Below are 16040 nucleotides of genomic sequence, written 5' to 3' on the forward strand. Positions count from 1 at the left end.
AAGGTGCTGTGCTATTAACTCCAAGGACTCAGGTTCAAATCTGAATAATTATTTATTCTGTTACTGTAGCCATGAGTCAGCCATGTGGGTTCAGGAGCTCTCCTGAATTACACCTAGCCTCTATAAAGTAGGTACCCTTGATTGGGGAACAATCTGGCAGTTTAGTGTGAGCATGAACATACCACCTTACACCACTGTTGTTCAAGAAACAGTACTTACAAGGTACGGAACCTCTGACCCTTCATGGATTTTAGAGGTACAGAATTTGATTTTCATCAATTTAATAATTATGTAATAGAATATATTATATTACATGATTAATAATATATCTCATAGTTAGTTACATATATTGTTATGGTAGAAGAAGTTGTAATGGGAGAAATGTTCCCTATATGAAAAATGTGTTGCCAATAAATGTTACCCTTGGCATTATCTAAATATAATTTCTATAATTTATTATATCAAAATATAATAAATATAAAATCTAATTTCTTGAAGCAAATGTTGTCCTTGAATTTTTCCAAATGTTGTCAACATTTATTTGTGTAAACGCAAATTTATCCTGGAATATTACATAAAAGTTTCAATTGGCTGAATATTTTTGAACCAAATGAATGGAACTGTAGTTTGTCAGATTATTCCTTGGTCTAATAGCCCTAACATGAATGCTTGAGATTAGTCAGAGATTAAATCAGAAAATTATAATGCATTAATGCACACACTGTCTCTTCAGAATAATTCATAATAATCAAGTTCTTTTTCCTCTACAATGTAATGATTTATTATTATTATTGTTGAAAAATAATTCTACCATAATCAATCCATTTAATAAATTTTTATTTTTCAGTCTGAATATGGCCTCACTGAGGAACAGGTTGCGGGTGAGTATAATTTATATTTTTATGTTATTTAAACTAAATAGAAAATACAAGTTTAAACTTATATATTATAATTATTTTAGACTATGTAGATGTTTAATCGATCAATTTAGCCTGAAAGTGTATAATAGGTAAGTTTGCCATTTTAGCTAGCTTACATTACCAATTTTTATCTAATGGGCTTATAAAAATATTTATGTGTTACTTGAAAATTATAAAATTAATTTATTTTTTTTTTTATAAAATAATAATTTCATCAATTTTAGAATTTATTGGTGTTCCTCTTCAGTAATAATTTATCTGTTTTACTCAGTAGAATCAATCCACGAGATATGTCCTCAGCCATTGCTTTCTTAAAATTCTATTTAGTCCCAACTAACTTTTTTTTTTACCTCCTGCCTAGTCATTTCTGACATACAGGGGTTATCTACAGGATTACCACCCTATTCTAACCATGGTAGAGGGGTCAAATCTTCATTCCATGTGACCACCACAAAATAAAAGTTGATCCCCCTAGACCAGATTAGAAACAGCACCACTGCAGTTACAAGGTTGCCTTAACTTCCTCGGCAACAGATGGTCCTTATTCCCAGCTAACCTATACACAAATTAACAACGGTTCCTGATAAATTTTAAGTTTATAAATACTTCCTAGTATTTGAATATCAGATTAAAATAATAAAATAATCATTTGTTATAGAGTTTAAAGAAGCATTCATGCTCTTTGACAAAGATGAAGATGGAGCTATCACTATGGCCGAGCTAGGAGTCGTTATGCGCTCACTTGGACAACGACCTACTGGTAATTTTATTTAATATTATTTTATTTTTTTACAAACCCCTATATTTTTAAGATCATTATGAAAGAAATATACTGAGAGGGGGAACAAACTTGTTATCCTAATGTTCAAAGACGCTAGAAGAACCAATTACTTTCAGAATTAAGAATTATTGTAATGAAATACTAAAAAAAAATATTTCGAAACATGATTAGGTCACTGCTAAATAGGTGAAAATATTTTATATGCCCTATATGGAAAATTCCCATAAATGTCAAGAATGTTCCTGCTAGTTCAAGTAGATATTATTGAGTGTGAGTGCTGACACAAAACAAAAACATTCATTGTGTCTAGTTTTAAAGTTAATCAGTCTAGCCTAAGACATCAGAATAGAAAGTCATTTTCTCTGGCTTAGAGCATCTTAAAAACACATTTTGTCTAAAAACTTTTCTCTCACATGTATGTATTTAATCCTCCACCTGAGATGTTAATATTTTAATTTTGAAATGTGGTTAAAGGTAACGTAAACCTGTAACCACATTTAAAACTTGCCAAAATCATTTTACGAGTTAATAACATTTCCCTTTTAGCTTACTTATATGTTTTTTTCTTATATTGCACCACTTTTTCTTTTCTTTCTTTTTTTTTTTTGGTTTTTGGTATAAAATAAATTACACAATAAAATAAAATAAAACAAATGACCTAATAAAAATAAATGATATTGTTTATTGTATCATTTTATTTGTTGATAATATTTCACTGAACATTTTTTTTTTTACTTTGCCAGATGTTATGTATGTAGATTTTTATGTATAAGAAAATATAAAATACTTTACAAGCACTACAGTTTAGTGATGTCAACTTATAAGTTTACATTTGCCACATGAAAATGATAAAAATATAATAATACATAAATTGAAAAATTAAAATTAAAACAAATTTGCCTATTGCTTAACTATAATAAAGTAAATTAAAATTAATTCTGGACATTTTAGAAATAATAAAGAATCCCATACCTTATCAAATTGTAAGAGTTTTCTGGTTAAAATATCTATGTTCACTCACAAGACTTTCCTTACCACTCTGGCTAAGACCAATATAATAATTCCGTATTCCAGCTTTATTGTATTGATCCAATGGAGATTTCATTTATTTATTTAGTTTAGTTTATTTCACAATATAATTATAATCAGCAATATTTACGTTAGTCAGAGGTATAGGGTTATGCCATAATTATTCTGGGAGAAGAAAATTTTTATTGAGTTTAACAGAAACAAATATCATATTTTTTTTTCAAAAAGTATTTTTTAATTTTATATTTATTATATTGCTAATTTTTTCATATTATCTGAGTTATTTATTGTAAAGGCTGTGGAAATATAAAGAGGTATTAACAATCAGTTATTGGAAATCTGCATAAATATATTATTGCCACTTTCTTCCCCACCAGTCTATTTCAAGTACAATATTTTAACACTTAATTACCTTCAATTTAGGATTAAAAAAAAAAATAACTTAAAGATTTAACTGAAACAAAAAACAGAATACTTAAGTTAAGTAAAATTAAACCATAGTTTTTATACAGATCAAGTAGATTATTATAATTATTATAAAGCCCTCACAAATATGTTTATGTTGTAATTATAACTTTTGAGCTAAGAGAAACTCCTCTTGATTGATAATCATTTACAAAAGCGTCTTTAATGTAATTTGATAGAGATTCAGATAAAAATCTAATGAAAATTCATTTTTCATAAGTTATTTTGATAACATTGTTTATAATTTTACCCAAAATATTATTTCATATTATCATCATTAAAATCTAAATTAGCTGTTTTTATTTTTATCCCTCCCATACATCAAGAAGGAGATAGTAGAAGAATCATGTGCACCATTGCATGTCATCCAAAAACTCAAGAGAGAGGATTTCTATGTCTTCCAAGTACTCTAGATTTGGAGTTATTTTCAGTGTAAGAAATTAAAGCTTAACACATATTATTTGTGGTAAGCAAATTGAGTGAATTATTGGTTTCATTATGTATTTTTTTCTTTAGCTTTCGGCATAGAATGTTTTCTAATCTTAGTAGCATTAATCAATGCATAAAAAAAATTTATGATTTAATATTATGAACCATTATATTTTATTATTACAGAGACAGAATTAAGGGATATGGTAAGTAATGTTGATCAGGATGGAAATGGTTCCATTGAGTTCAATGAATTCCTCCAAATGATGTCAAAAAAAATGAAAGGTGCAGAAGGAGAAGACGAACTCAAAGAAGCATTCAGGTGATTCCTTAAACTTTTTCTATTTTGCAGTTAATAAGCATATTTTAAAACCTTTACTGTATGTTTTTCATTCAATATTAACACAGCCGGACATCCATGTTGTTTTTTGACTATACTATGTTAATTTTATGAAGTATTTTTTGGACAAATGGTGCAATTTATAAGAATTTTTAGGTATCCTCAATGGAACATCTCCTGAGTAAGTTAGGACAGATCTAAGTTAACTGCGAGTGACAATTACTTTCCTAAGTGTGTTGAATTCCGAAATACCACCCCGATGTTCCAAATCAGACCTCTTATACTTGTAGAATAGCATATAGCATGGTTGTAGAAGAATTGTATTAATTCCTAACAAGCTTATTTGTAGGAATATTTAACTAATTTAGTCATGAAATAAATGGAAGGAAAATTGAACCTATAGGTAAAAATCTTAAGTCTCCGGAGAGATATTTTTATCCCTGTACAAGGCACCACAACATTTTATTCACAATTATGAGATATCAAGCTTGCTTTGATAGTCTAATGTGATTCACACTTAACTATTAGCACATATGGAAAAATCAATAAGCTAATAGTTAAGTGTGAATCACATTAGACTATCAAAGCAAGCTTGATATCTCAAAATTGTGAATAAAATGTGTGTTGCAATCACGATCTCTATCAGGTTACATGTAACTTGTAATGACAAAATGTTAATGAAGAAAGATTATAGATATATGTTCTTCAATATGCTACTAAAATTATTTGTTAGAACATGATAATTATGAAGTATTATTTATTTGTTAATTATCAAATCTTATATGATTAAAAAAAAACTGTATTGGTAATTTTATTCATAATATACTATACTTATGTGAAAAAATAAATAAATGAAAATCAATGTTCAGTGTTAATAAGTGCTTGCCTGGTAGAGTAACTCAACTTGGCGCATAGCAGAGTTAAAAAAAAATTTATTTGACCTTATACAAATTAAATAATGTTAGATGGAATATAGATGAATTTTAAGCTGGTTATATTTGAAAATTAATTTTGAATGTTATAATAACATGTCTTTCACATGTATAATGAACACCATTATATTTTAACATGAATTTCTATTTTTTATGTTTAAAATTTTAACTATTGCTAAAATGCATTTTTTTTTTTCAGAGTTTTTGACAAAAACAATGATGGATTGATTTCAAATTCAGAACTGAGGCATGTCATGACAAATTTAGGAGAAAAATTGTCAGATGAAGAGGTGGATGACATGATAAAAGAAGCAGATCTTGACGGTGACGGAATGGTCAATTATGCAGGTGATAAATAAATCTTTTAAAAAAAGATTACTTATTTTTTTGTTCTGTTTTTTCTTTATCTGAAAACATCTGCAACTTAAATATTTGTAAAATTTTCAGTTGATAATAGGAATACAACTATGAAGTATTAGGTGTATATCGTAATCTTAAATGAGTACATTTTTAATCATAATAATATCAAAGTACATTAATAACTAATTTTTTATTATTACAGTAATTCTTTAAGTTTGATGCATTTATTCTCTGTTACTAGTTTTAAGGACCGAGAAATTCAAGGGTCTTAAAAGTACTAACAGATTATTAATGGATCAAACCTCAAGATTCCCTTAGAATATTATCAGAATTTTAAGTGCAGCACTAATCTAAGCACAATGTGTGAGAAAAATCTTTGACAGGTGTGACAGTTAACTATCAAAGGATGTATCAATTGTTGATTTGTTTGTTTGTATTTTACTATCATAATATTTTGTTTTAATAATTGAAGCTATTTGGATACTAATTTATTTTTATTTCAAATAATAATAACAAAATGTTAAATCATCTATTTCTTTTATATTTAATATTAATAAATTGACTGTTTTTTATATCCATTTTTTAAATGGATTTATAAAGAATTAGATCAACCTTCAAGAGTACTAATATTAGGTTTATTTAAACAGTTAATACAAAAATGCATCTAACTACAACTTTTTATTATTTTGTAAACAGCACACATAAAAATATAAGATTAAAACTGAGTAATAGTTATATTAATTTCTACTTACTAAATAGTAACCAAATTATTAAATTTCCATATTCTAAACATTTCTAATTTTCATATTTTTCCATTATTGCTATTTGAATCTAGGAATATATGAAACATAAAAAAAACATTTTATGTATATAAGAAATTTTATTTCTTATATAAATAAAATGTTTTTCAAGAAATAATTAAATGTTAAATAGAAATAAATTAAAATTCAATTAATAAAGCATAATATGAATATTAAAATTATAAAATTTTAAAATTACATAAAGGTCATTAAATACTTGTTTGTAGATAATCGATTTGAAGTTAATATCTGTTGAGTTGGTTTCTTTCTTGGGCCTTCTTAAAAAATTTCCACATCACTATATCACTTGAGTTGTCTCAAAATACTTCAGCTTGAAAATTATTATTTTTAATGGATCATGATCATCAATTATAATTTAATTTACCATTTTATAATTCACTTATAGTTGCAAAGTTATTAAGTTCAGTTTTTGATAATTATCATAATTCAATAAAACACTTCTGTCATTTAAAAAAAAATATTTTTTTTTATCTGAACCAATATGAAAATTTGTTTTTATTCCAGTATTATTAGTTTCTACTTATTCTTTAATCTTTAAGGCCAATTTCAAGATCTCAGACAAGACTCCATCGACTTCTCCCTTCCAATACCTGGCATTGGCTAAATTCTTTTAACAAATCAAAGTTTGTTTTTTTTATTATCACTTTATTATATCTTTACATTAAAAAATAATTTTTAATTATTTTTTGAGCCTTTAAAATCTTAATTCACTATATATTTATAAAACAGTAACTTATATAAGTTTATATTATTGGTGTATATCATCAAAACATATGCATAACAATTGGTATTTGTTTTATATAGCATATATGAAATAGTTAGCATATATATGTGTTGTGTCCTGTGTCTTGAAAAACTTTGCCTTAAAATTGGAATTATTTAAATATTTAAGCTTACGATTCAAAATTACAAAATATTTATATTTCTTACAGTTGATTAAATAAACGCTATTCATCAATATGATGTATTTAAATACTAATTAATGCATCTAATTACCCTATATTACAAAGGATTAATTTATAAATTGTAAATAATTCTTAATGAAAAAATATGAAATAAATTATAACTTTTTACAAATAAATTATACACATTTCCCTTTATCATCAAAATAAAAACATTTTCTTTATATTATTGATATCAATTCATTTTTCAATACTCTTCATTATTCTCATATTTTATTTTTTAACTTCTTATGTCTACTGTTCATGGCAACATTTAATTTTTTTAAATTTTATTTAACTGTAAACCTAAAATATAACTACAATATTTAATAGTAGAAGTGACATTAGCTTTACTATGGTCATTAGCTTCAGTAGTGTAAACTATCATACTAGATCTAATCCAATAGTACTGCCATGACAGAAAATGCTATTATGATTACCACTATCTTAGAGTTACACAATAGCAGTGATTGCGACATTTGCAGCATGGCTGTAAACTAGCACAGTGTAAATGGGCCTTTATAGTGTGTTTTGCACCTTCAATTCTTACAAATACAATACCATACTCTATGTGAAGATTTTCTCTTTTATCAACCTATTATATAACAGATTATATTTAAGTAATAATATTGCTTGATTTTTATAATTGCTTTATATAACTTAACGTTTAGAATTATGAATAACTGTTAGTTTATCAGCACTAATTTCATCATTTTTTCAGAATTTGTGACAATTTTGACCTCAAAGAAATAAGAAGATCTTAACTAAAAGGAATTGATTACAAAAAAAGTTGCATTGTGCTTCATCACAAACCAATAACATCTCTTTGAATACACGAAAAAAATATTGTGAGATTTTTTGTGCTTTTATACAAGATATAAAGATGGTATAACAGTTTAAGAATATGTTCATAAAGAATATGCAATACTTTGTACCAGCCATGCTGAATTAATTTGTACCTCATAACACCAAAAACAGCACATCTTCTAATATTTGAGGTACAGATTCCTCTTTGGAGCTATTATTGTAAATAATGATATATTTAATAATAAAATTATATACATAAACATTATGTATATAAATATATATTATATTGTTGAAAAGCTTGCTGAAAGATAGAATCATTAATAAATTAAATATTATATGCATAAAAATTAAGTTATTGTCAGTATTATTTCATTAAATTTTACTCTTTCTTGGTGGAATAAGATACATTAAATTTATAATAAATAAACGCTATTCACATGAGTGTAAATGTTAAACTTAGATGTTGTTGTATAATTAACCAAAGAGTGTGATAAATACTTAATTTTAATAGTTATATCTATGTTAAAAAATATGAAAGGGTTTTTAATGTAATTAAACCTGTTTCCAGTGTAAAACTCAGAGATTTAGCTTCCTCAAATTTCAGTTTAACAATTTATTTCTCTCTCAATTTTTAAATTATAGCTTAAAAAATGATTTAGTAAATTTATGAAAAAAGGAGGAAAATAAACATGAATTAATATTTTATTTAATTTTATCTTTAATCAAATATATTTTTTTTAAATGCCTTTTTAGCTTTAAAAATACATGGTAACAATTTTACATTTTTATTTTGTTTTATTGTTCTTAATATACTTTTATAAATTCAGAAGCTACTTAAGTATTATATGATTATGTAAATCGTACAGTTACACTGTGAAAAAAATAAGGATATTTAAATAAATTTATTGTGAAGAAAAAAAACAATAGTATAATAAAAGAAAAAAAATGTTAGCACAAAGTATTTTTGTTCCTTTTACTTTAACAATTAATATTTTGGCATTAAACTTTATTTTTTATATTGTAGAATGCACTTCTCTGAGTAATTGACCCATTCACGTAAATTTTAAACTTATATATACTATACCTACTGTTATTTAATTATTTTTTTTAGATTTAAAGTTATTTACTTTGCTCACTCGCAATTGTCAACTACCACAAAAATGTAAATATAAGATTGATTTTATATATGTCTATATTTGCATCAAGATATACCAAATGCAATTGTGTGTGATCTATCCAAATTATTTACACAATGGTAAATTATGTATTTCTGTAAACAATAAAAGTTAAATATGAGTTATTTAAAAGAAAAAAAAAAAGACAAAATGATATACAGTGATATTAAATTTAAAATATTTTGTATTACATATCGCCTTAATTTTAATACAACCAGCAAATGGTTAAGACTATATTTGTTTATTGTTAGTATAAATAAGCTGATTGAATTCAGGGTGTACCAAGAGATTTATAAGAGACACTATTTGTATTCATAGAAAGAAGACAAATGTTTGTTATATTGAAAGCACTAGTTTTTGGATTATGTAGAACTTGGAACCTGATCGTATTGTTGTAAAAATAAATAATTACTTATTAGCAGTTCATAATTATATTTCCAAATATTTAGCTAAAAAATAATATTAAGATTGATGTTTGAAAGGTATCGAATCAACATTTGATTCACAGTTGCACAAAAGTCTCAACAATTTTAAAATTTAATAACTTTATCATTTTTTAATCTTTGAAGTTTAACTTTATCAACAAATATACATTTCTGGAGCATAATAATTACATTTTATCATTTAAAATGTTTTTTTTCTATAAAAGATGCGTTCTTTCAGTTGCCCTATTGTTTTTTGTTTTTTATTTTGTTTTTCAAATTATCCACAATTGGTATACCATCACCAAATGGTACTAGAGTTGTTACTGTCTGTTTTTCTTTTAAGTGCTTCCAGAGGGAGAAATGTAGATGTTTCTTGCACAGCTAATTGATCAAGAGAACAACAGTACTTTTTTTAAATTTAATAAATTTCTTTCTAAAGGGATATGTTATGCCGAAAATGGCTTCAAGTAAGAAATGGCTGTTTCAATGGCTGCTGGCTTTACATTTACAACCTCGTTTTATTACAACATAATTACATAATTTTTTAGAATTGATCTTTGTTAATCTGTAAAAAAAAAATTATAACAATTTTTTTAATTTTCAAATGGACTGGTAATGTTTGGCACATTTGAAATTACATTGAATTAATGAAAGAGGAATTATTCTCCACATTGAATATGTTTTAACATAAATTTATAGTTTTTATTTATTAAGTGCACAGATAAGTAAATTAATTATTGCTCTTGTTATTTTCTATTCAATCATACATATTAAGGGTATGTAAAAAAATTGTATCTTTAGTCTCTAATATTTTTATTAGTAATTAAAACCGTGGATTATGAATCGCCATAAATGATCCCGACTCTAGTTGTTCAATTGCTTTTTTGTTTTGTTTTTTTAATAGTTTACCTTTTTATTAGATTATGCTTAATTTAAAAATTAAACTAAACCGTGGATCAATTATTCTGCTAGTTCATAGTATTTCTATAATAGAAAGCAGTATGAAGCTTCCTCACTTACAAAAGTTACAAATCGCTTTTTAAGATAATAACAGTGCAAGAGCTATAAATAAATAAATACTTCTCTAATCTTCATTATAAATTTAAAAAAATATATGATAACATATAGCCCAATGATTAAAGTTCTGGAGGTAAAAAGTTGTAAAATAAATACTGGTTTAAATTCTTGCTCTGTGCTCTAAATTTTCTCTAGACAGAAAATTAGTGGGCTTGGTCAGGATGATAGCAATGGTTTGACAAAAGAATCTCGGATCCACTAAGCTATTAAAAAATGAGAACCATCAATCAAGGGATAAAGTAAACAATTGGAACACAATGCTGACCACGCTGTTTTACTTTATCAAACAGATCAATTATTAATTTACTTGAATAATAGATACATTTAATATGATTAGGATAAGTGAAATTTTCAAATAGCACACCAGCATATATTTTTGTTTAAATTTATGTTTTACAACGTATACTTTAAACACGCCCTTATAATTGCCTAAATAAGGTATTAATAAGGGTTTGTACAAAACTGTGATCTATGAATCAATTTTAAAATTGTTTTATATCACATTGTAATATTTTAAAAAAATTTTTATTAATTATAACAGATTTTCATGTGATGTTATTGAGTTCTTTTTCTGTACATTTATTTGGCACAGTTACATTTAATATTTTATAATCAATATTGGATATCACCAATATATAATGTTATTCCTGCAAAAAATTATTGTCTGATATTTATTGAGCAGCTTTGCAGTTTAGTGGTTAGTCTCTGAATTACATGTAAGTGAATAACAGGTATGATACCCGGGACCAAAAGGATTTTCGATGAAGGGGTTCGGTCTGAAAGAGGAACACTCAGCCTTTGTCACTCGAATTAAGAAGTTTATGAGGAATAACCTATGACTGACCAAAGTACAGCTTTATACATCGATTACTAACATGGAGGCAACCGATTTGTTTTGGCCTTCTAAGGATTTTAAGCTCTAGATTTATTACTTATGTTCATTTAACATGTATTCAAATTTATCTTCCTTAATTATTGATCATTAGCTATTAATTAATGTTGAACAAATAGGATATGTTAAGAAATAAATAATTGACTAAGGTGATTATAATTTTCTGTAAAATTGTAATACTGATTTCATTTGATCTGTTTGGAAACATCAAGACTATACCTCCTCGGTGGTGAAAAATTAATTTTTGGTTGCTTATAAATAAAATAAGGAACATCTTTCATTGAAACCGTTCCAAATTACATTTAAATATTTTTCGTTACTGAGTTAAAAAAAAAAAAAAGAAAACAAAATTGTGAAATGAATCCTGAGCTATGGAACTTAATTGATTTTGATGTCGATTTTTCATCATTAAAATAATGTAGAGAGCCCTAAATGGAACTTTTATACTAATGAAAAAACAATATTTTTTTTCTAAATACAGTGGACTCCCACTATTTAATGGCTCGTTATACTGCTGTTTTGGATAAGACAGCGTCCTAGTACTGTCTCAAAATCTGACTAAACTTTAAATAAGATGATAATATAGTTTTCTTCTTTTATTATCATGATTTGCTGCTATGGTACATATGAGTTTGAAATATGAGCAAATTTGTAACCAGTTAAAAGTTTATAGTTTTAGTCTTAAGAATAGCCAGAACATCGTGAATTATGTAAACTATTTAATAAACTTGTAACCTAGGCACATATTTCAAATTGATAATATTGTAATTTTTTTGTTTCCATTTACTATAGAACGAAAGATAGTTAAACATATTAAGTATTTACATTGGCAACAGGCTTGTGCTATTTTAAATGTTTTTCACTGTTTTTTACCTTTATCCTCACCTTTGACAATTGATAAGGATTAAATTGGGCTTGATGAAGTGATATAAATCTTTTTTTGAACCTGTAAAATAACTGAAATCTGTTTTGATTAAACCATTTTAAAATAACTGGTACTTTTGAGAAACAATAACATTTATTAGCAAATTATATATATCAATACACAAAATGTTTTCCATTCTCTTTCATCACTCATTATTATTAATATCCTTTTTTAAAAAATAAAGTATCTTGTATTACAAATATTAGTTCTTCCAATGATTTATATTTTTCTGTCGCTGCTGTACTGCAAATACCTCTTGACAAACAATATAATGATGGTCTACTGTATTTAATAATAATTTTTCACAATTAAAAATTGCTGATTTAGCTTGGATATTTGTCATTTTTTTGCTTATATAAAATTGCTTACTTCTTAGGCAACAGAGCTTGAAGTGACCCATTATTTATACTACAATTTCTAGCCTTATTAAACCATCCATTTTAAAAGATGAATATGGACTGCAAATATATAAGCAAATAATTGTTACTGTTGGTATGGTTTTGAAATTGTTTGATAATGAATAATGCGCGCTTTGTTTGTAATAAATTAAAAATTGTGATGTATTTGTTATATTTTTTTATAATGATAGATAAAAGCAATTTTTCTCAATCTGTATAATTTTTTATTTTGATAAGTTATGAAAGTTGATCTTGAAAGAAAGATTTATGTATTGACTGTAAAAAAATTATCATAAACTCAGAAAAAAAAATTATGTTTTTTGTTAATTAATTGGCATAAATGTAAAAATTTTAAACATAAGATAAATAAATGTTTCAATGAATATTGATCAGTTAATGATAATTTGAATTTAACTAAAAAAATGAACTACATAATGAAAAATAGCCTTAATAGCTGAATTTTAATAAACTGGAAAACAATTGTTTATGAAATGAAAATTTTATTTATGATTAAATCAACAGTGATAAAATATTTTATTTTAAATTATTTTCAAAATCTTACTTTATATTCAGTTTCTGTTTTTAGTGATAAAACAAAGTATTGTAACAAATCAAACCAGATTAATTTTTAAATTTGTAATTATTGACATTTGAGATTCCATTACTTATAAAACTATAACTTACATTTAAATTTTTAAGCTTAAAAAAATTAAATGGTCCCGAGAAGGACAATGTATTACTCAGCCAAGTAAGAATGATAGTTGATGGCATGATTAATTTGAGAAGCCAATCTCATCCCAAACCAAATGTTGACTTGAATGATTTAGTTGTATAGCTGAGTAATAAAAACGGATTTATTAATGTATTACTTCATTGAAATTATTAAAGTAAAGGGAACATTTATTTTGTTTAATCATTTAGTTATTTTAAATAAATTATAGACTACAATAATTTAATATAATCTCAAAAATTACTCATCTAACTTTGAAACCATTATTTTCAATTTCATGCAAAGGAAATTGATATATTTTAATAAATGTATATATATGATTTATTAAAAAGAAAAATAGTTATTTTTGGAAAATTCTAAAGAAAGATAATAATCTATCTATCAAAGTTTAATTATTAACAAAAAATCTTCAATAAATTTTTTCAATTCTAGAAAATCACTGCATGTTATGAAAACCAAGAAAGCTATAAATTGAGAATGCACCAACTAATTATAAATCTATTTATTAAATGAATAAAAATCAAATAAAATGATAATGATAATGGCATAAAAATTCATATTTAAAAATATTGAATATGTAGTTTAATATGGCTTTCATGCTCATCACCACCTCAGTAGCCTTTGATGTGATAATGGAGTCGGGCTCTTTGTAGCATTGAGTATCATTCTTTCTTGGTAGAGCTATGAAAAGAAGATAAATATCGAAAAAACAAATATTTGTTTTACAAAATTAAACATAAAGTATGACAAACAAAGCCTATGTATTTTTATCTCTTCAGATGAAATATTAATATGAAAAGCATTAAGGTATTTTACTGTGTTAGTTTGTTTAAGAATATGTAGCATATATGTGTCTATATGATTAAATAGGTGTTAGAATTGTTGTTGAAACTTTGTTGCTGTTGTGATAAGAATGTGTATATTTTATATGTTCATGGAGCATGTTAATGTTAATATCCTCAGTGCTAGAAGAAACAATGTAAAGCACATTCGGATAGAATCCATTGTGGAACACAATGGTTTGATTGTTAAACAAACGATGAACAAATAATAATAACATAACTTACTTTTTTGTCTATTATTCCTTAATTTACATTTTCTTTAATACCTCTTTTTATATACCTATTAGACCTTTACTAAAGGTAGTTTTAATCTCCATCTCTCAACATAATATTTATTTAACCTTGAGTTCAATATTTATGGCCACACACCAATTTCTGAACTCAATGTAAAATTATTTAAACTTTGATTATAAATATACCCTAATATATGGTTATTAAATTATTTAAATACCTTATTAATATATACAATAGTTATTTTTAATGTACCCTTATAATCAGAAATATATTCAGCTGAGTGGAAAAGAGCAAAGATTACACTGATTTTCAATAGTGGCTATAGAAATTAAATCTCAAATTACTGACCAATTTCAATTACTTCCTACTTTTCAAAATTTTTGGAGAAAATCAGTTTTCTATTATTCTGTGTTTTGATATAATTTAATAACTGGTTTTAAGTCATTTATTTCCAAAGTATTATTCGCAGAGCATCTTGGTATGACCAAATTAACTACCAAGATAACATTAAAAAGCTTTATTTCTATCCCAAAATGGATAAACATTATATAATCACAAAATTGTTAAACTTAAAATATTATAAAAGATATTGATTTGTAACTGAAAATGGTAATATTCCTTGTTACCGATATCCTATACTCTATACTTCCAAAGAATTATCCTGACTATGTTCTTCAGCCCTTAACATGATGTATCTAGCTGATCATACAATACTGCAAACTTGCTTCTGCTTAGATTTAATTAATGTTTTAATCGATCTGAGTGAAATTGCTTTGTCTCCACTATAGTTCTCATTCAGAGCTACACTCACACCTTTGTGATCTGTAGATGTTGGCAAACTAATAATTGATTTTCCCTTCTCATCTTATCTACACACAAAACATTTCTACTTCTGAATATTACAAGGTAACAGTACCTTTGATGTCAATGGTACCCGTTTAGTTATGTTCATTCTATTTCTCATGACCTTATGTTGATGTAGTCGAATGTCCCTAAGTTCCTTCTTTTAGGACAGCTTTTTGATATCCTCTATATTGGATTCACTGAAAGCTGGATAGCTTTTGCCATCTTGATTTATAAGAATTAAAAATAAGTAGTTTGGAAAGGGAACATTAATTATTAACCTTTAAGTAGGCATGAAAAGGAAAAAGACTATCATTACATCATACCCAGTATGTTTTTAGAGATCTCTTTTTACGATGGCTAGAAATTTGTGAAAAGTAGCACTATTTTTACTGCATGACATTGAAGCAGTCAAGAACTGCTAGCTCCACTAACTCCACTAGCTCCACAGTACTAATACCAGCATTCAATTTCTAATAATGCATTGACTATAGGTACCACATTCTCTTGGTCTGACTAAAGTGTTGGTATTAGAGGGGGAACAATTCTTGAAGAAGGATTAAACAGAATGAAATAAATTTTAAACATTTGAAATTTTATATAGTACTTTTATTCATCAATTTAATTATACTGTGGTTATTTTAATATATAATTAATGAGTTTAAACAGTGAAT

General features: G+C 25.7%; 1 protein-coding gene across 1 annotated transcript; it reads left to right on the plus strand.

Annotated features, from left to right (window-relative positions):
- Positions 1–847: 847 nt before the first annotated feature.
- On the plus strand, positions 848–14513 carry LOC106682232 (calmodulin; the record flags this gene model as incomplete). The annotated part of the gene is given in 5 exon segments (XM_014422978.2): positions 848–881; positions 1579–1680; positions 3811–3946; positions 5096–5244; positions 7740–14513. Coding segments are annotated over 5 exon segments (453 nt in total), but the record flags the coding sequence as incomplete, so codon positions are not given.
- Positions 14514–16040: the final 1527 nt, after the last annotated feature.

This window comes from Halyomorpha halys, unplaced genomic scaffold, assembly GCF_000696795.3.
Source record: "Halyomorpha halys isolate HHAL.00 unplaced genomic scaffold, Hhal_1.1 Scaffold397.1, whole genome shotgun sequence".
Taxonomy (NCBI): domain Eukaryota; kingdom Metazoa; phylum Arthropoda; class Insecta; order Hemiptera; family Pentatomidae; genus Halyomorpha; species Halyomorpha halys.